This window comes from Tasmannia lanceolata, unplaced genomic scaffold (genome assembly GCF_043159265.1).
Source record: "Tasmannia lanceolata isolate RefF3 unplaced genomic scaffold, GAP_Taslan_0.1 ptg000012l, whole genome shotgun sequence".
Classification (NCBI taxonomy): Eukaryota; Viridiplantae; Streptophyta; class Magnoliopsida; order Canellales; family Winteraceae; genus Tasmannia; species Tasmannia lanceolata.
The window spans coordinates 12,215,047-12,236,491 of NW_027518689.1; the positions used below are offsets into that span (position 1 = coordinate 12,215,047).

The 21,445-nt window shown below is 38.0% G+C and overlaps 2 protein-coding genes across 2 annotated transcripts in view; both read right to left on the reverse strand.

Moving 5' to 3' along the window:
• LOC143888550 (serine/threonine-protein kinase/endoribonuclease IRE1a-like) overlaps positions 1-9,470 on the reverse strand; it is a 73,711-nt gene extending 64,241 nt beyond the window's left edge. The window contains exon 1 of the mRNA XM_077393000.1: positions 9,292-9,470. Within this exon, the coding sequence (XP_077249115.1) occupies positions 9,292-9,470 (179 nt within the window). The remainder of the gene's footprint in view (positions 1-9,291) is intronic.
• A 584-nt stretch (positions 9,471-10,054) lies between these two features.
• Positions 10,055-11,336, reverse strand: LOC143888551 (F-box/kelch-repeat protein At1g57790-like). Its single transcript, XM_077393002.1, has 2 exons — positions 10,788-11,336; positions 10,055-10,636 (listed from the first exon to the last, which is right to left on the reverse strand). Exons 1-2 carry the CDS (start codon positions 11,067-11,069, stop codon positions 10,055-10,057), a joined length of 864 nt encoding a protein of 287 aa, XP_077249117.1. The 5' UTR covers positions 11,070-11,336.
• Positions 11,337-21,445: the final 10,109 nt, after the last annotated feature.

The window sequence follows — 21,445 nt, forward strand, 5'->3', positions numbered from 1 at the left end:
ACCTGATTGGAGATTATGCCGGAATGAACACCCTTCGATGCCTCGCAACTAGAATTACGTGAATAGGAGGCGGATCCAAGACAGCAGAAAGCTAATCCGATTTGGGGAGGCACGAAGCGATGACCGAATTCGCAAAGAAATGATCGGCATCTCGTCCTGAGATGAACTCTCTCTTCTTCTTCTTCTTACTTCTCCTTGAAATGATCTAAAATCTCAGATCGGAATCCATGGGGCTTGCCGAAATTTTTACAGATCTAACCGGAGGAGGTGATATGGTTTACACAGAAGGACCCATGACCGCAGATCTAAGTGACAAGCTTGCCGGATTTCCAGTAGAAATGTTCTAAGAAGATGATTGGGACATGGCCGGAGCGATGGTGGAGGAGGTGGAAGAAGGCCGGAGAAGGATCGGACGGAGGAAGAAAACCCAATTTTTTTTTCTTTCTCTCTCTCTCTGCGAATTTTCCGGTCGTGAACAATGTCCCTCTTTTTCCTCTCTTCTCAGATCTGAGATTTCAAATCTCAGATCTGTGCTAGATCGGCCGGCTTGGAGGTGAGAGAGATGGCGGTGCGGTCGGAGAAGATGGAGGTTGTGGGGAGGTGGATCGGAGAGGAAGAGTGTGGAGATGGAGGAGGTGCTGCCGGCCGGAGACAATCGGACGGAGGAGGATCGTAGATCCGGTCGGATTTGCAGAGAAAAGGTTGGAGGAGAAGGAGGTTGCTAGAGGAGGAGGTGGATCGGAGAGGAGGAAGACTGCCTGAGGTGGAAGAAGGCCGGAGAAGGATCGGAGACGATCGGATCTCTCTCTTTCTCTCTTTCTCTCTCTCTTTTCTCTCTCTCTCTCTCTCTCTCTCTCTCTCTCTCTCTTTTTTTTTCTGCAATCCGCGAGAATGAGAGATCCTCCTCTCTTTCTGATATTTTTCGATTTTTTATATGAAAATAAGAGCCGTTGATATTAACACTACCATATTGATGGGCGCACCACATTTGATAGGCGCACGAATCGGTTCCGCCCCAGACGGGCTAAATCACTCCCCTTTTGTATAAAAATGATATATTTGCCTTCTTTTCTCCCATGGACAACCCCCCTTTTCAAATGACTCACCCCCCTTTTATACTGCATTACACACATTCTCTCGGTTCGTTCACTGAGCAAACGCGCTCGGATCTCAACAAAATTTTACAGAGACCTAAGGGAGACCTTAAGCTATCTCAAGGTTCAATTTGGGACCCCAGCTCACTGATTTGACGAGGCTTCACACAAACAACGCGAACCCGGGTCCGGTCAAAATGGGGTGTCTACAATTACTAGGGACACCTAGCGCCAAGCACAACAAAGCTTAGATTAGATTAGACTGCTCTAGCACAATGTCTATTATCACAAGATCTCAAACAGCTGTGAGATGAAGTTTCCTATTATTATTTTTTTTTTAAATGGTGATAGATAAATTTAAAGAAAAGGAAAATCCCTAGACCAAGGCGGTCAAAAGATGAGTACAACGGAAAAGAGATAATGCAGGAGAAGAAAAGAGCAAATCAAGAAGGAAGAAAATAAGTGCTAAGTTTTCATAAGTGTTGGCTTACATAAACAAAAGAGATGGGTGGTAGTAGCCAAAATTGGGTGTCACAAACATTGTCACCGACTTCGCCACACAAATTGACCGAGAGACTTCCATCGTCTAAGTCGAATGTGTTATCTTCAGCCGCGTAGTTGTCGTGTAAGAAACACAACGACTGCCAATACCTAAGAAGAAGATACAATCGGCACCTATGCTTTCCACCTGCACCCACTTCATTATACAAAAATCCATCTTGAAAACAAAAAAACTGTGGAATGTCTTGGTGTGGTGATAGTTGTGCTTATAAACGAGAAAGAGCTCTCCACGAGATTCCAATAGATATTTACGAATAAAAGGTCCGTATGTCAGTTCTTTGATCATGGGCTGCCAAGGAGCTGTTTCAATAGATGGGAAGCAGCCTTCAGATTTCACCAATTCCATATTTTCCTTCCCGCAAACAAAAATAAAATAAAAAACACAAGACAAGAAGTGAGAGTAAATTAAATAATCAATTTGGCAATAACAACAGAAAGCAATACCAAACCCTAGATAAGCATAGAAATCCACACTCTAAAAAAAAAAAAACCTTTAAAACCAACTATCACAGAGAAAATAAATAAAAAGTCATTAAAAGAACCCATAATCATCCTTAAAATGTTAAGATAATATCATTGAAATCGTTTTTTTGCAGGAAGAGAGATTTAATAGCAATAAAAATAAGAAAATCATTTTTTTTTAAATCGTGGGCGATTGGCAAAAGAAAATTCAAAACCCTAGATAAGCATAAATCCATACGATAAAAAAAAAGAAAAAACTGTAAAAGTAACTAAAAAAAAGGAAAAGAAATTCACCATAGAGCGAATTAAATAATCAATCTTTCAATAACAACAGAAAGTAATACCAAACCTTAGATAAGCATAGAAATCCAAAAAAAAAAACTATCACCGAGAAAAAAATTTAAAAGTAAAAAGTCACTAAAAGAACCCATAATCGTCCTTAAAATGATCGTTTCTTTTGCAGGAAGAGAGATTTAAAATAACAAAATCGTTTTTTTTTTTTTAAAGTCGTGATTGGCAAAAGAAAATTCAAAACCCTAGAAAAGCATAAATCCATATGATAAAAAAAATTGTTGTTAACTTACCAACTTCTCCAAAAGCTTAAGCTATTGGAGAAAGGCGTTATTTATCTTTTATACTTTAACACTCCCCCGCACGTGTGGCCCACTTGGCAAACACGCGGCACATGTGGTCCCACTTTGGGCCGACCATCGCATGTGGATTTTTGCTATCCGGGAGGTTTGAACTCGAGACCTTTGGCCTCTGATACCATGTTAACTTACCAACTTCTCCAAAAGCTTAAGCTGTTGGAGAAGTTGGTAAGTTAACAACTGTAAAAGTAACTAAAAAAGAAAAAGAAACTCACCACAGAGGATGATTCGTTTTCGTTTTCGTTTTAGGGAGGAGAGAGAGAGAGGTGATGAGAATGACAAGGGTTGAGAATCATCTACAAAAATCTCTTTCTGAGAGGGCGAGAGATGAAAATAAAAACTGCCCACAATATTTTCCATTATAAGGTAGGGCAGTGATAATGATCCAAACCATTCATTTGATTGGCTAAACAGGGCTTGGATGTAGTCGGGTGCATGTTAGAATGTACCTGTTACATGCGTAACATATAAGTCTAGCATTTTGGGTATTTCATTTAGTTCTTAAATAAAACATGTGATTATCACATGCAATGCAGTTAGAGTCCATCTTTATCTTCCTAGTTTGTAGGGATTTATGCTACGTATGGTGAGTGGGTAGAGTCACGGTGTTAGTGGATCTATTTTGTTGGCTAAAAATCTTGTATTGAACGTTGGGGAAGCTGTGTATAAATAATGAAACTACCTGAGAGGGTAGCCATGGAAATAAATTCAAGCAAACACTTTGTGTTTTAGAGGCAAGGTTTCCTCCAATGAACCTATCTCAACTTTTCTGTTTTTTATCTGTTTGATTCACTATAGGTACGTCAAAAAAGCAGAGGAATCATCCTCAGTAGTACGTACCGGTACCCCTAATAACATCTGCAAGAATGGGGAAATTGTCCTTTTTGTTGGGCGTTTTGTATGTTTTGAATATCTCTCCTTCCTTTTCCTCTGTCCTGCCAAACAAGAAATGCCTCACCCTCCCAGGTATGTTTTTCCCACCTAGGTTTTTTTTTAAGTAGGTCGGGTATAGAAACTTAAGAGCATGTTAACAAATTCTACGCTACTATTTGTTAATCTCACCCCTTAAGGACAAATGGTTCCGTAGTCAAATTACATGGTCATTGGGGGCCTACAGCATAGTAGGCACCGCTCGTCAATAATCTGAACCGTCCATCCACTTGATAGGCCTTGCTTTGGATGTTCCTATGGCCTGAAAATTACGTCAATTACTTAATTCGAACATCCAATAATCTGTGAATTTTTGTGGGCAAAAAAAAATACATACAGGCCCACAGTTCACATTCAACAATGAAAAAACAAATTATTTAATGAAATTGTTGCATGATTTGATGTATAAAGCTAATGCCCTGTTTGGTTTGGATTTTAGAATCATTATTTAGTCCACAACTGATTATTGGACTCAAAACTACTCCTATTAATTAGCTTTTTCTAGAAATAAGTTACAAAGCATTCTTTTGGTTCATGTAACCTAATCGTCTCCTATTAATTCTGTTCATGTGAAACATGCCCCTATTAATTAGGTTATTAATTTTGACACTAAACAAATCTTCCAAGAGAGAAAATCACCCTAAAATTTTTTTTGAGAGACACCACTATTAATTAGCTTTTGAAATTCCTATTAATTCAGTGAAAACTGCTCCTACTAATTAGCTTTTTCTAAAAATAAGCTATATATAGCCCAGTAACTTTCCTCCCTTTCCGATGTGGGACTATCACAATCCACCCCCCTTAAAGGGCCCAACGTCCTCGTTGGCACATCGTACTAGATGGGAGGTCCTGCTTTGATACCAACTGTAACGACCCGAATTTTTACTGCACAGATCGCTACGGACAAGAAAACATATTTATTCATGTAATTACACAACGGAGGGTTAAAGTACATCCTGAATTTACAAAAATCCCAAGTATGACATATTTAAAACCTTTTTACATCTGAGGACATTGACTAGGTTCATCATTTCCATATTCCTCAAGTGCTTTCACACTTCTCATAACTAAAGTTCCTCATTGACAAATACTCAACATCCAAATTTTCAAATCCTGGTGGGAAAAAGTGGGTTAGGAGAGCAGGTATAAATAAGCTTCGACAAGTAGTTGAAATCAATAATAAGAGACAGTTCTATAAAAATATGCATTATTTTGTATAGAACATAATGTGAATTTAAAACTAATACTAATAGGATTTTTTATAGAAACAATTTAACCAGATAGTAAAACAAATCATTTAAAACCCAATAGTTTCCAACTGTTTCTATTTCTGAAGTTTCCTGTAGCAATCCGCCTCACACTCGTATTGTCCGCTTTGGACTTGGCCCGCTTCCGCTTTTGGGTCAGTCGACGGCTCAGAGGTACAAACACATCACACGAGAGAGACTATCATACATTTACCTCTTCCATTTCTTTCATTTCTCATTTTCGTTCAAACTTTTTGTCCATATAAAATCCAACATTTCATTTCATTTTCCAGAATGAAACACATTTCATCATTTTGAAACAAATATGATTTGATATTTCCCAAATGTAAATAATGAATATTTGAAGTAAAACGGATAAGAAATATCTGAATAAAACAACATATAATCATATCCCTATCACTTTAATTGAGAAAAGATACCAGTCGAGTCTAGCTATCACCTGCCTTATCAAACCTGAGAAGTGGAAATTTGAAGATGGTTGACCTTGAAGATGACAACGATCAGGGAGAAGTGATTCTCCTAGCCTTTTCCTTCTTCTCCCTCTCTTCCTCCCTTTTCTTTTTCTTTCTTCCTTTTCTCTTCCTGGCTGCTCTAAACTGAGGGGAATAGTAACATGTGAATAGTTTTTATGCATAATAACTGTTATTTTTAATGGGTATTAAACAAACCCACCACCAAAGGCTCTCGATCTGACATCTGAGTCTTCTTCGTCGCTGCATCTCTCCGACGTGTCCCTCACCAAAGTTGGTGCCACTCTTGTTGATTTCTTTATTTTCCAGTGACACAATTGCAGAAAGCTTCGTGCTGCTGAAGGAGACTTCTATATCCATCTTTATGAGAAGAAGGAGGCCCAGGATTTCTATTTTCTAGCTCTCTTGACATAGCAACTTAACACGTTTTAGTGACCTACTGTCACCGGTCACTAAGGTTAAGGTATTCCCCTTTACTAGTTTTGTATTGACCTGATAACCTAGTGCAAAAGGTTACAATTGTAAGAGGTCACAGAGAGCAATAGGTAACTTTTGTGTTTATAAGTTGGTCACGTGACCACTTCTAACATAAAATAAAAAGCCTTATTACCCCACACCCCACCCCACCCCACCACCATTCTTCCCTTGGGCACTCCCCTCTTGTGTTTCTTTTAGAGGCATATCACTCCCCATTCTTCCCCTGGGCACCACTTTCCATTAAGTAAAGACCAATTAGCCCACCCCCCTCAAATAGAATCTCTGTCTCTGTCTCTCTCTCTCTCTCTCTCTCTCTCTCTCTCTCTCTCTCTTCTCTCTCTCTCACTGCTATCTAGTTTCTCTCTCTACGTTCGGGCTATTTCCGCTCGAAATTTGTCCGAGGTTTCAACAAGAAAGTTGAAGTACACGACCGGTAGAGTTCATCCATCTTATTTTCAGCAGCAGAACAAAGCAAAAAAATATTTATTTATTTATTTTTGTGTGGTTTCCCTAATGAATTGCATATTCATATGCAATTTTTGTTTTTTTTTTGTGCAATAAAAATGGAACTATACTAGTAGAACAGACACTATCGAATAGATAGCCTTGCAACACAATCATATTGATCTGAACCATCATCGTTAAACAAGTATGGGCCAGTGAGACTGAGAGTGCCCAATGGTCCAATGAAGTGATCCACATGAAGCACCCAGTAACATATGAGAAACCCATAGCTGGAATTGATAAAAACATGAAAGGAAAGAATGCCTCGTGTCGGTGAAACAATCAATGACATCAAAAGCTTAAGCTGTTGGAGATGGCGTTATTTAATCTTAAATACTTTAACACTCCCTCAAGTGTGGTCCCTCTTTTTTACGGTTGGCCAACATGTGACACATGTGGCCCACTTTTGGGTTGGCCATTACATGTGGATTTTATCTATCGAAGAGTTTTGAACCCAGAACCTTGGCTATGATACCATGTGAAACAACCAATTACTCCAAAAGCTTAAGCTATTGGAGAAGGCGTTATTTAATCTTTTATACTTGAACAGTGTCCAGAGATATGAATAAGATTTTGCATGAGTTGAACAAAAAAGTGATAAATCAAAAGAGCGACAAGTAATTGCTGTTGTGGGAAACCTAATCAAGAGAGCGACAAGTAACAAGGATTCCTTGCTGTTGTGGGAAACCTAATCAAGAGAGCGACAAGTAACAAAGGGCAAAAAAAAATTAAGAAATCAAGTGCAAAGAAGCATCCTGAGAAAGGAAGAGCCGGAATTGATACAAGAAGAACAAACAAAGATCCCCGCTGGGCGCTTTAGAATTTTATACATAAGTACCTAGAAAAAAAAAGTGGGGTAAAAAACAGCAATAAATTTTTGTCCAGCCAATACTCGGCGAGGGCTGCCAAGTTGCACCGCAACACGCAGTTGCGGGTTGACCTGCTGTAGGGAATAACTCATCAAACCCAATGCCATTTGGGAGAATTGTGGGAAGATGATTCCCTTCTCTTTATCGTTCCATCAAATAGAGTGTAGTACAGAACTCTCTTAGTGAAAGCATGCTATCGTTATCTAGGTCAGATAAGTCCCACACCTGCTTCAAGACCTCTGTCAAGGACCGATAGAAATAGTATTGTAAGAAACTTAGCATACCACAATTTGATGATAAAAAAATAATAGACCAATAAAATTAAATCTAGATATACATAACGTCATAAATAAATATTCCTCAAAAGAGACACAAAGAACAACAAAGTACCACATGATACACTTGAAGTTCAAGCAACATGGAAGACTGGAGACGGAAAAAGAAAGGGAACGAACATTGATAAAAAGAAAAAGGAGAAATCTTTGAGTATCGACTCCCAACCCTCTTGTAAGTCGTAACTAATTAACCCAGTTTCTCTCTCCAAAACAATAACTCCCACCGCACATTAAACCGCCTACCCCGTCTCTTCCCCTTACCCATCTACAAAAGCTTTCTTACCTTCCCTTTTATCACTCTACTAACCAGAACCCAGCACTCTTCTCTCAAAATCTTCAAGCCAAGAAGAAGACCAACCAGATAGGTGAGAATACTAAGGTATGCATTTGAAATTTCTCATCTTTAAACATAAAAACACGATTATTTTTTCCAAATCTTACATTTTTTTAAAGATTTTTTTCTCAAAAGAGAACAATAAAAATAAGAAATAGATCAAAATGCAACTTGTAGTCTTTATACGATTATTTCAAAGATATAGAACTTTGAAATCAAGAACCCACAAAACTCAATGAAGAACAAAATTAATAAAAATCAGCAATATTTTGTCAAATAAAATTCAATGGGAAAAAAAAAAAAAAATTAGCAATTTTCCTTTATCATTTTGTGTGTGTGTTTAAATATTACTATATAAAGGGAAAGAGGGAAATGTCCCCAAATTCAACACAACTCAACTCAACTCAACAAAGCCTTTGTCCCAAACAAGTTGGGATCGGCTAAATGAATCCTTTAGAAAAAAAATCATGAAGAAGGTAAAAGGAATCTACCCGGCTCTAATCCTAGTTCTAGTTGGGTTTCTACATTGATCATTTTCTTCCATTCTATCCTATCCAAGGTCATGTTCTCTGTTATGTTCCTAGCTATCTATTCCCAAATTCAACAATGGAAGAAAAAAAACTAATGTTTGTATTCTTTCTGTATTCCACTATAATACTTTTAACAAAAAGAAGTAAGAAAAGAGAAGTTCAAAACTAAAAAATAATATAATAAGGAAACAATAGAAACATTCGATATTAGAAAGAAGAAAGAGAAAAGTCTTCCTGCGCAGGGAGCTTCCCTGTGCTTAAGTGGCTTAAAAAGCCTCCCATTGGTTCGTATAGCGGGTCCACCTTTGCGAGTCCACAAAAAGTGACCAATGGGAGGCTTTTTAAGCCACTTAAACGCAGGGAGGTCCTTGCGCAGCTGTGTAGGAACACTTTTCTCAAGAAGAAATTATATAATGTTTGGGTATTTTCTAAGAATTATGCATGTCTTTGGTACTCCAAAATAAACATTTCAGCTATACAGGTTCTATTATAAGTTGTGTATGGTGCTTGCATTGCACACAATTTCATTCTTGTTTTTTGTTGGGCTTGGCAGAATTTTTTTGATTTGTTTTCATGCACCATGTGTCTTTGTACTAGTACCTTTTAAAGAAGTAGTTGGAAGAACACAGTTTTTCATCAAATCAAAATGTTAACTCTAAAGTATGGACAAAAGCTACCTCTTAGAATAAAGTAAACAAATACCTAAATACCTCTAGGCAATTTCCAACTCAATAAGAGTTGAGAACTTGTTCACCAGTAATTTTGCTGGTTCCGTCTGTGTCTACCTCCACACACACCTTGGTTTACTTCTGAATAGAAGATGGAGTGATCCTTGGCCATGGAATCTGGGACTGGCTAGAAGCAGTACTAACAGCTCCAACTGAAATACCAAGTCCAGTTAATCCTGAAGTACGGGGAATTGCATCAAGTTGATTCAGTTTAACCAGTGATGAATGCCGTTGAAGCTCATCACTATCAGTTGACATTGTCAATTTGCTCCTTAGTAGTTACCAGGGCAGTGGCGGATGAGTCAAATATGTTATTTGCAGAAAATATTGATGTAGAAACATATTGCTCTGCTCGAGGAGTTGCATATAAGACATCCCCTCCAAAAAATTGAGTCAGAAGAAAACCATTTCCAGAAACCGTCAACGACTTAGAATTCTTAGTTGCGGGTACTTTGAGAGTAAACTGTAAAAGTGACATTATACACACTTTGTCGTCAATTTATAATTTGAGCCAACAAAATACCATATAACACCAGCCCAAATATTTGCGTTAGGATCTATTAATAATAAATAACAAAACCATCTCCGTTACGTCTTTTCTCTAAAAAGTGGAAGGAAACAAAAGGCCAAATGCAATGGTACACGATAAAAATTGAAGGAGATATAATTATTCAAAAGAAATTATAAGTGCTCATATTCTATTTTTTCCACACAGTTTGAACTCGAGACTTCTCAAAAAACACCTGAAATAAACTTAACAACAAAACTAATCACATTAGTTTAATATCAGTTCAACTTTCCACTAGGAAAATCAATCTCTCGGGTTGTAAATCCAGATGCTATCAACATAACTCTTGGATGTTGAAATTTAATGCACCGGACTCTGACTTCATAAAGTAGGACAAGCAGCCACCAGTAAAATCACAGTGATACATGGGAAAATATATCATGTTCTCCATCCCTCTTTTCATTGCAGCTACAGAAAGGGATCTTCTTTGACTCACAAATAGTGTTTGATTGCTCAAGTCTTTTGCTTCCACCAAACGCTTCTCACAACGGTCTAACTGAAAAACACGAATTGAACCTTTGATATGATCTGTGAACGCTAATAGCAGCTCTCCATTGGACTCTACCATATAGTTCTCAGCTGTAAACGCCTGAGACCTCTCTAAGTTGACCCCTTTCAGCTTGTCAAGAACTGTCCAAGTGGACTTGCTAGGATCAAAAACCCCCAACCTCTCGTCCAGAGCCAAACAATAGAAAAGCCCATCATGATAAACATGATTGTTATGACCAACCTGGAAATGCAGACGGCTTTTGTATTCCTTTTGAGTCCATGTTTTGCCATTGTGACGATAGATGTAGATAAAGACCGAATAATCACAGGCGCAAATGTAGAAAACAATGAAGTTTGACAACATGGGCTGAGATGAGAATGAAAAACCATAAGGCATAAAATGTGTAAAATGTTTTCTAGATGCCCAAAACAAAGGGAGAGAAACCTTTTCGTTCGTAAAGGGATTAAACAAGAAAAAGGAAAAATTGGGGAGGGGTGATCGTTGAGGTAGGAGCAACCGGCCCGTCCGTGGAGAAATGGAATATAGTATCCTTTAGGTGGGAGATGGAAAAGTCATAAATCTTGTTATATGAGGGGTCAAAGAGCTTGCACAGACTGTCTCCTTCGTGGGCGAACAAGAGCTGTGGTCTCCTAGATAAATGTACAAGAGGGTTGATCAATCTCCAACTCTTGAAGACGGAACTGAAATGGATGTGATCTCTAGTTAGAAATAAATGTGATCTGGTCAACTCTACAATGTCATCTGGAAGCTCTAACCAATTTCTCTCTTTCACATCCATCTTGTCAAACTCGCTTCTGATGATGGTGATGGTGGTGGAGGGTCCTTGCTTAGTCTCCTTACTCTTTACATTTCCTTCCTTTGTGCTTTCTAGCTCACTGTGGCTTGACGGGACCTTCAAGCACAACAAAGCTTAGATTAGATTTAGACTGCTCTAGCACAATGTCTATTAACTATAAAATTATCACAAGATCTCAATCAGCAGTGAGATGAAGTTTTCTATAATTTTAATTTTTTTTTGTTTTAAATGGTGATAGATATATTTAAAGAAAAGGCAAATCCCTAGACCAAGGCGGTCAAGAGATGAGCACAACGGAAAAGAGATAATGCAGGAGAAGAAAAGAGCAAATCAAGGAGGGAAATGAGTGCTAAGTTTTCATAAGTGTTGACTTACATAACCAGAACAGATGGGTAGTAGCCAAAATTGGGTGTCACAAACATTGTCACCGGCTTGGTCACACAAATTGACCGAGATACTTCCATCTTCTAAGTCGAATGCGTAAAAGGCGTTATCCTCGGAATTAAAGAAGTAGATAACGTCGCCCTTTAGCAGCGTATTCGTCGTGTAAGAAACACAACCACTGCCAATATCTAAGACGAAGATACAATCGGCACCTATGCTTTCCACCTTCACCCACTTCATTTTACAAAAATCCATCTTGAAAACAAAAAAACTGTGGAATGTCTTGGTGTCGTAATAGTTGTGCCTAAACAAGAAAGAGCTCTCCATGAGATTCCAATAGATATTTACAAGTAAAAGGTCCATATATCAGTTCTTCGATCACGGGCTCTACTTCGAGCAAGGTAACTTGAGGATGGGGGAAAATTTCAACAACTGCAAGTCGATCTCTATGTGTATGGGCATAAAACTTTCCTTTGAGGCTGACACAATGCTGAATAACGGGCGCTCTATAGCGATATTTCCCCATTTAGTATCACCTTGCCGAAAAAGGAGGAGGAGTGGGCAATCTTGATGCAAAAAAAAGATGAGCCAATTGGGATCGGTTGGGGGCAATGGCAGAAAGCATTTGTAACGATTATCTTGCATATTCAATTCTGGTGGAGGTATCTTGATCATCTCCATGGACATACGTTGCAGAAGTAGTAAAAAGTGTTGCTTATCCTCAATCACTAACCACCCATGAGAGGAAACCCACACTTTATTCCAAGAGCGTATATTTCTCACATCACATTCCCTTTGGATATGTTCAAGAATAGTTGGCTTTCTTTCAAAGGAAAGACAAGCCAAGGAGCTGTTTCTAGAGATGGGAAGCAACCTTCAAATTTCACCAATTCTAAATTTTCCTTCTCGCAAAAAAAAAAGCAGAGACAAGAATAAACAATCAATTTGGCAATAACAACAGAAAGTAATACCAAACCCTATATAAGCATAGAAATCCACACACTCAAAAAAAAAAACACTGTAAAACCAACTATTACCGAGAAAAAAAATAAAAAAGTAAATAACAAAACCAACTATCACCGACAAAATACCATATAACACCACCCAAAATATGTGGGTTAGGATCTACTAATAATAAATAACAAAACCATCTCCATTACATCTTTTCTTTGAAAAGTGGAAGGAAACAAAAGGCCAAATGCAATAGTACACGATAATATTCTATTGTTTCCAGAGTTTCCACAAAATTTGAACTCAAGACTTCTCAAAAAACACCTGCAATAAACTTAACAACAAAACTAATCACATTAGTTTAATATCAGTTCAACATTTCCACTAGGAAAATCAATCTCTCGGGTTGTAAATCCAGATGCTATCAACATATCTCTTGGACTTGTGGAAATTTAATGCAGCAGGCTCTGACTTCATAAAGTAGGACAAGCAGCTATCAGTAAAATCACATTGAGACATGGGAAAATATATCCTATTCTCCATCCCTCTTTTTGTTGCAGCTACAGAAAGGGAACTTCCTTGACTGACAAATAGTATTTGATTGCTTAAGTCTTTTGCTTCCACCAACCGCTTCTCACAACGGTCTAACTGAAAAACACGAACTGAACCTTTGATATGATCTATGAACACTAATAGCAGCTCTCCATTGGACTCTACCATATAGTTCTCAGCCGTAAACGCCTTAGACCTCTCGAAGTTGACCCCTTTCGGCTTGTCAAGAACTGTCCAAGTGGACTTGCTAGATGTAGAAAATCCCATCAAGATAAACAGAATTGTTATGACCAATCTGGAAATACGTAAGGCTTTTGTATTCCTTTTGAGTCCATGTTTTGTGATTGTGACGATAGATGTAGATATAGACCGAACAACAATTTGTGCAAATGTAGAAAACAATAAAGTCTGGCAACATAGGCTGATGAGAATGAAAAACCATAAGGCTCAAAATGTGTAGAAGTATTTTGAGATGCCCCAAAATTAGGGAGAGAAACCTTTTCGTTCGTAAAGGGATTAAACAAGAAAAAGGAAAAATTGGGGAGGGGTGATCGTCAAGCTAGGAGCAACCAGCCGTCCTTGGAGAAATGGAGTACAGTATCCTTTAGGTGGGAGATGGCAAAGTCATAAATCTTGTTATATGAGGGGTCAAAGAGCTTGCACAGACCGTCTCCTTTGTGGGTGAACAAGAGCAGTGGTCTCCTAGATAAATATACAAGAGGGTTGATCAATCTCTTGAAGACAGAACTGAAATGGATGTGATCTCTACTTAGAAATAAACGTGATCTGGTCAACTCTACAATGTCATCTGGAAGCTCTAACCAATTTCTCTCTTTCACATCCATCTTGTCAAACTCGCTTCTGATGATGGTGATGGTGGTGGAGGGTCCTTGCTTAGTCTCCTTACTCTTTACATTTCCTTCATTTGTGCTTTCTAGCTCACTGTGGCTTGATGGGACCTTCAAGCACAACAAAGCTTAGATTAGATTTAGACTGCTCTAGCACAATGTCTATTAACTATAAAATTATCACAAGATCGCAAACAGCAGTGAGATGAAGTTTTCTATAACTTTAATTTTTTTGTTTTAAATGGTGATAGATATATTTAAAGAAATGACAAATCCCTAGACCAAGGCGGTCAAGAGATGAGTACAACGGAAAAGAGTTAATGCAGGAGAAGAAAAGAGCAAATCAAGGAGGAGGAAAATAAGTGCTAAGTTTTCATAAGTGTTGACTTACATAACCAAAAGCGATGGGGGGTAGTAGCCAAAATTGGGTGTCACAATAATTGTCACCGACTTGGTCACACAAATTGACCGAGATACTTTCATCTTCTAAGTCGAATGCGTAAAAGGCGTTATCCTTGGAGTTAAAGAAGTAGATAACGTCGCCCTTTAGTAGCATATTCATCGTGTAAGAAACACAACCGCTGCCAATACCTAAGAAGAAGATACAATCGGCACCTATGCTTTCCACCTTCACCCACTTCATTTTACAAAAATCCATCTTGAAAACAAAAAAACAGTGGAATGTCTTGGTGTTGTAATAGTTGTGCCTATAAACAAAACAGAGCTCTCCACGAGATTCCAATAGATATTTGAAAGTAAAATGTATATCATATGTCAGTTCTTTGATCACGGGCTCTACTTCGAGCTTGGTAACTTGAAGATGGGGGAAAATTTCAACAACTACAAGTCTATCTCTAAATGTATGGGCATAAAACTTTCCTTTGAGGCTGACAACATGCTGAATAGCGGGCCCTTTATAGTAATATACCCCCCATTTAGTATCACCTTGCTGAAAAACGAGACAGAGTGAGCAATCTTGATGCATAAAAAAGATGACCCAATTGGGATCAGTTGGGGGCAATGGAAGAAAGCATTTGTAACGACTATCTTGCGCATTAAATTCTGGTCGAGGTATCTTGATCATCTCCATGGACATAGGTTGTAGAACCAGTAAAGAGCGTTGCTCATCCTCAATCACTAACCACCCATAAGAGGAAACCCACACTTTATTCCAAGGGCGTATATTTCTCACATCACATTTCCCTTTGGATATGCTCAAGAATAGTTGGCTTTCCTTCAAAGGAAAGACAAGCCAAGGAGCTGTTTCAAGAGATGGGAAGCAGCATTCAGATTTCACCAATTCCATATTTTCCTTCCCGGAAAAAAAAAACAGAGACAAGAAGTGAGAGCAAATTATATAATCAATTTGGCAATAACAACAGAAAGCAATACCAAACCCTAGATAAGCATAGAAATATAAAAAAAAAAAAAAACCAACTATCACCGAGAAAAAAAATAAAAAAGCAAAAAGTCACTGAAAGAACCCATAATCGTCCTTAAAATGATTGTTTTTTTTTTGGCAGGAAGAGAGATTTAATAGCAATAAAAATAACAAAATCATTTTTTTAAAAGCCGTGATTGGCAAAAGAAAATTCAAAGCATAAATCCATACGATAAAAAAAAACTGTAAAAGTAACTAAAAAAGAAAAAGAAACTCACCGTAAAGGATGATTTGTTTTCGTTTTTGGCAGGAGGGAGAGAGAGGGAGGTGATGAGAATGACAAGGGTTGAGAATCATCTACAAAAATCTCGTTCTGGGGGGGCGGAAAATCCTCCAAACCGTTCATTTGATTGGTTAAACAACGGCTTGGATGTAGTCGGGTGCATGTTAGAGGCGAGCACAGTTTAACACAAATAAAGAGGGTTCGTGGCCGACCTTTGCATGTAAAGTAGACAAAACCCTCCATTGATTTTTCATCTAACAAAAGCCAATTTTTTTACTTTTTGTTGGACCAAAATTGAAGGGTATGGAGTTTCTCTCTCCGCCCTTCAATCCACACGGTCTGCCACAATATAATTTCTCCATAATTGTGTATGTATAAGATAAAAAAATCATCACTCCAACATAAGGATGCCCACAACCTTATGCCTCGACACAAAAACATTTCTTATCCTAAAAAAGTAAAAAGAATATCACCATCGCAGTTTTGCTTTAAATTTCTATGCACTTATGTGAAACAACTTGCACTCATATCTGATGGGGACCAAAATAAAACACCCAATCATTGCGTGCCATGCGGCGAGGGATAATCATGAAATTGCACCCTCGACGGCACCCAATCATATACAGACACCTGTTTAAGGGTACTTGGGTAATCCCATGCTTAACAGTCAACTATATATAGCCTTATAAGGCTCAAAGGTAAAGGTTTAGATCCCAAAACTCACTATTCATAGTATACCTTTCCTTATTTGTTGCAATCACCGACTTAAGCATCAAAGGGCATTACCAGAGCAATCACTCTGGGTCAGTCATCTGACTGTTTACTACCTCGCAAAATATGTTTGAGGCTCGCAATCGCTTGTCACAATCTCAAATGAACAGGGCCTAAATGGGAATCATCCATTGTTTCTTTTGTAGCTCTCACGAGTTTCCCTTAGACTAAAAACCTTCTTCAAGAGGCTTTCGATCAACCTCTCATTCTATTCAACCCCTCCTCTTTCCGTACACTTTTACCTTTTGAAGTCTTATTCCCATTTCTTCCTAAACTATAAATTTATGGCTTTATTTGATTTGGCCTTGTTTATTTTGGATTTTGAGAACCGATTGTGAGTCAAACACTGATTAATGGATTCAAAATTATGACCATGTTTAATCAGTTTTGGACTCACAATCAATTCTCAAAATCCCAAACAAACAGGGCCTAAACATAATTTTGAGTCCAACAATTAGTTTTGGTCTCACAATTGGTTCTCAAAATCCAAAAACAGATAAGGTAAACACAAATAGAGCTTTTGGATTTTGAGAACTGACTGTGACTCAAAAACTGATTATTGAACTCAACTCTATTTGCATTGGATTTTGAGAACCAACTGCGAGTCCAAAACTGATTATTGAACTCAATTTTACGCTTAGTCCCTGTTTGTTTTGGATTTTGAGAGTAGATTGTGAATCCGAAACTTATCAATATTCGAAATTCCAAAACAAAACCAAGGATCACGATTTCGCTCCCTCCATAGGTCAACGGAAGCCAGGGAGGCGGGTTCCTCTCTCTCTCTCTCTCTCTCTCTCTCTCTCTCTCTCTCTCTCATCCCTCCTCCTCTCTCTCTCTCTCTCTCTCTCTTCGTGAGTGTAGACACCCCCATTTTGACCGAACCCTTAAACATTTTGTTTGGTTAAAAACCCTTTAAATAATTGAATTACTGTCCCAAACTTCATCCTAGGGTAGTTTAGGATCCCAAATAGGTCCCTGTAAAATTTCATCAAAATCCGTTAAAATTTACCTAATAAGACGAGTATAGTTCGTAGCGTAGTGTAATATAGTGTAGAAAGAGGGGAGTAGTTTATCCGGTTTGGGTTGCTTTAGCTAGGCTAATTTGCAGCAGAAGGGTTGTCCCTGGCAACTAAAAGGGACTAATTTATCTCATAATTTTCATTAAGTCACTTTCCTATGGACCACCCTCATTTGGGTAATTAAAGGCTAAAATATACACATGAGGGTTGTCTCAACAACTTATGGGGGAAATTTTGGGCCCTGATATGCCAAATCGAAGATCTCAACGAACTCTACACCTCCGAGCAGGAAATTTTCATGAATTCTAACCGAAAATTGATGAAAAATGGCAAAAACGAGGCTGGACAGCACCTAATTCTTTTGCTATTTTCACATCAAAATTCAACTAGAACTCAAAATTTGAGGTGAATTGCTTTAGATCTTTATATGAGATATATTTTTAAACATATTTTGGTAGATTTTAGCCCTCTGTTGATAGATCTAACTATTTTTAGGCATTTTCCACTTAGATTTATCATTTTAGGCTAGATTTTCAAAGAAAACTTAAAATAAACTCAAAATTCACTAACCTTGTGTGAGAAACTTCAAATTTTAGCATCTCTTGAACTCTTCTCTTGGATCTCTCCTTGAAAGTTTCTTCTCCTCCTTCTTTCTCTCTCTAGATCTTCTTCTTTCTCTAGAATTCTCTCTCTCTAGAAAACTCTCTCTAGAATCTTCTCTCTCTCTCTAGAAAGCTCTCTCTCCCCCCTCTCTAAAATTAGATTAAGAACCCTATTTTTTTTTCAAAATGAGAGCCCACATGCTCTATTTATAGAGTTTTCTCTTAATTTTTCGCCCCCCTTCTTCCTCGGGACACCCCTCCTTCGTATATTATAACTTGCTTCTATAGAGAATAGGTGGTCTAGTGGAAAAAGTATAATGAAAAATTAAGCAAATGAATTTCGGCCCTTTCCATTGCCCAGGGACATCCCTCACTGCAAATTACACATGTTTTATTTCTCCCAGGCAACCCCCTGGCCGGGATAATACACCCCCCTTCTGCTACACTATACCACACAATGCTACAAACTACACTCGTCTTATTTGCCATTGTTTGGCGGATTTCGACGAAATTTTAAAGAGACCTAAATAGGATCCTAACCTACTCTAGGGTACAATTTGGGACTCTAGTTAATTCATTTGGTAGGGTTTTTAGTTAAACAAAGACATTTGGGGTTCGGTCAAAATGGGGTGTCTACAGGTTCTTAGATTTTGATAGATGGAAGCTTGGAATTTTGCATCTCAGAGGAATAGTTTGATACATACCTCTTATGGTGTATGTGCTGTAGTTACAAAGTAGTTATTAGATGGTTATTTATGTTAGGGTTGTGGGTTCTCTTGCCAAATTGATAGAGTAAAAAGAGGTAGGGTAGACTGAAAACAACTTGGGTAGAAGCGGTGGGGAAAAACTTGATAGCTAGGAACATAACAGAGAACATGACCTTGGATAGGATAGAATGGAAGAAAATGATTCACGTAGAAGAACCCAACTAGAACCAAGATTAGAGCTAGGTAGATTCCTTTTACCTCCTTCATGAATTTTTTTTCTTCTAAAGGATTCATTTAGCCTACCCCAACTAGTTTGGGACAAAGGCTTTGTTGAGTGGAGTTGAGATTTCAATGGAATTAGGTTAGAAGAAAAAATTTTACAGCAAAGGAAACTTTGTTTTGAGGAGAGTCACGGTTCCTCTCGAATTGAACCTCTAGGAAGTCCGGTTGCCTCGAATCAACCTCTTTCCCATATTTGTCTCTCTCTCTCTCTCTCTCTCTCTCTCTCTCTGTTGTTTATTTGAGTTACAGGCAATTAGGCACGTAACATAGTTCTCATTTTTTTGGTTATAGGACCCTACAGAAATCCTGAACTGATGTGTATCTCAAAAAGAATCCTTTGCCTCTTGTACTTTTTTCTCAAATGACCTTTGTGATTCAATAACTTTGAATGGTATGTGTATCTCTTTGAATGGTGTGTGTATCTCTTTATTAGTAGCTATTTTTTTATTTCAAAAGATCCATGCCTCTAGTTAGTTCGGTTGATATATGCCATTTACCTTAATTGGAACCATGAGGCTAGAATGAGAAACTAGCCATTAGAATTCACCCTCGGTAATTGTGACTCTAAGTAGGTGAATAGTGCTGTTAATTTGAGTGTTGCCTAGCATTGTTAATATTGATGTAATTTTCGGGGGCAAGAGATGTTTGGCTACCAAATGGTATGCTTTTATTGTGCTTTTATGTGGTGCAATCTTGTGGGTCAGTATAACCTATGAAACTACTCCTTACTACATTCCCAAAGAAGACACAATTATTGCTATAAAATTCTACTCATCTATTAATTACCCTCAATAGCCAACTGCCAATATTTCACATTTTTTGTGGTTAAGATAAGGATTTGGCTATTAATCTTAGATATTGTCCATCATTTAGCTTCAACTGATGGGCATTTCTAATGTCTTATTGGAATCTTTATCTTTTAATGTAGGGTCATTTCAAAACCCATCATGCCTCTTGAGGTAGATATGATTTTATCTTGACTATGGAAGGTATGCTTTCCTGACATAGAACTATTATGTAAGGGTCCTGCATGAGCATCTTCATTTTCCTGCTTTTATGTGAGGGTGTTTTATTGCTTATACTATGTCTCTATTTTGCCTTCTTTTTCTTAAAAAGTAAGACTGTTCTTTTATGTTACATGGAAGTTTTTTCTTTTCTCTTTCCTGAAATGATATGCTAATAGTAGTATATTGGTTTTTGGCATCGTCATTTTTCTTTTTCTTTACGGAGTTTCCAGGGGATTTCCATGGATTTGTGAGAGGGAATATGAGTTGGGGTCTTCACACCATCAAAGAAGTGTCATAGATTGTTTGAATCTCCTATTCGTTTCTCCTTCATTTTGGTTTTGCTCGTGGGTTCTATTAGAAAACACAATATGTTGTGGTGCTACGTGAAGGAAATGATTGTCGTAGGATTTTATGCGTTTCTTCGGACAGTCTCTGTTGTAACTTCCCCACTTTTACTATACTCTTTTGTGTACTACTCTGCCCACGAGGAGGAAAATTTGTATAAAGGTTTATTGCTAGTAGGATGCTTGGTTGTTGTCAAAATGGTTGAATCTTTGTCACATTGGTATTTTGGTGTGCTGAGATTTGGTATGAGGATGAGGAGGAAAATTTATATTGAATTCAAATTGTTGGCAGAATTGCAAATCAAGAAGTCTTATGGTATTGTGTTGTATTGGATGTCTCCCATGTTAATTTCCTCGGTGGTTTTTGCGGGATGTGCTATTTTGAGAAGTGCACCTTTGAATGCTAGCACCATTTTCACAACTTTGCAGGTTATGTCAGAGCCTGTGAGAATGGTGCCTGAAGCTCTGAGTATGATGATCCAGGTCAAGGTCTCACTGGATCGTCTTGACAGTTTTCTTCTAGATGATGAGCTCAAAGAAGAGGATGCGAATAGGTACCCCTTACAAAGCTCAAATGCCATTGTTAGGATGCACTCATGACCCTTTAATTGGGAACCTAATTCAGTTTTGAATACTTATTTTGTTGCCTTAATTATCCTAAGTGATTGATGTTAGTTTCTTGTTGTGTTTAGGATGATGTCTTTGGATCCATACCCTATGTGTCCCAAACCAGAACGGTTTAAGATAATATTATCTATGGAAATCCAATGAACAAGACCAGATATGATATGGCCATAAAAGTATTCGCTCTGGAGAAGGATGGAGAAGGATGTTGATAGTTTTGACTATGGAGACCTTACAGAGATCGGTCAGAGAGGGCTCAACATGAGTGGAGGACAAAAACAGAGGATTCAATTTGCATGAGCTGTCTATAGTGATGCTGATTTATATCTTCATACCCCTTTAGTGCAGTAGATGCACATACGGCTGCAACACTTTTTTAAAGTAAGAAAAAATGTTAAAACTCTTGAGAAAATTGAACACATTCATATGTACACAATCACACAAAATATTCAGTCTTGTTCTCTGCTTGAATATATAGTCTTTCTCATGTAATCCTAACATGACTTCCATTCTTCTGTTCTTCATTCAAGAAAGATATTTGGAGTTAGTTGGCTGGCCTTGAATGCATTCATCAAGGGCTTAAGCTATTGGTACTGCCCACTT

Coding starts and splice junctions, on each gene's coding strand:
- LOC143888551 (XM_077393002.1), bottom strand. CDS start 11,069: ATGGATGTGAAAGAGAGAAATTGGTTAGAGCTTCCAGATGACATTGTA. Junction 10,637..10,787: donor ATTTCTCCACGGACGGGCCG/GTTGCTCCTACC, acceptor TTCTCATCTCAG/CCCATGTTGTCAAACTTCAT.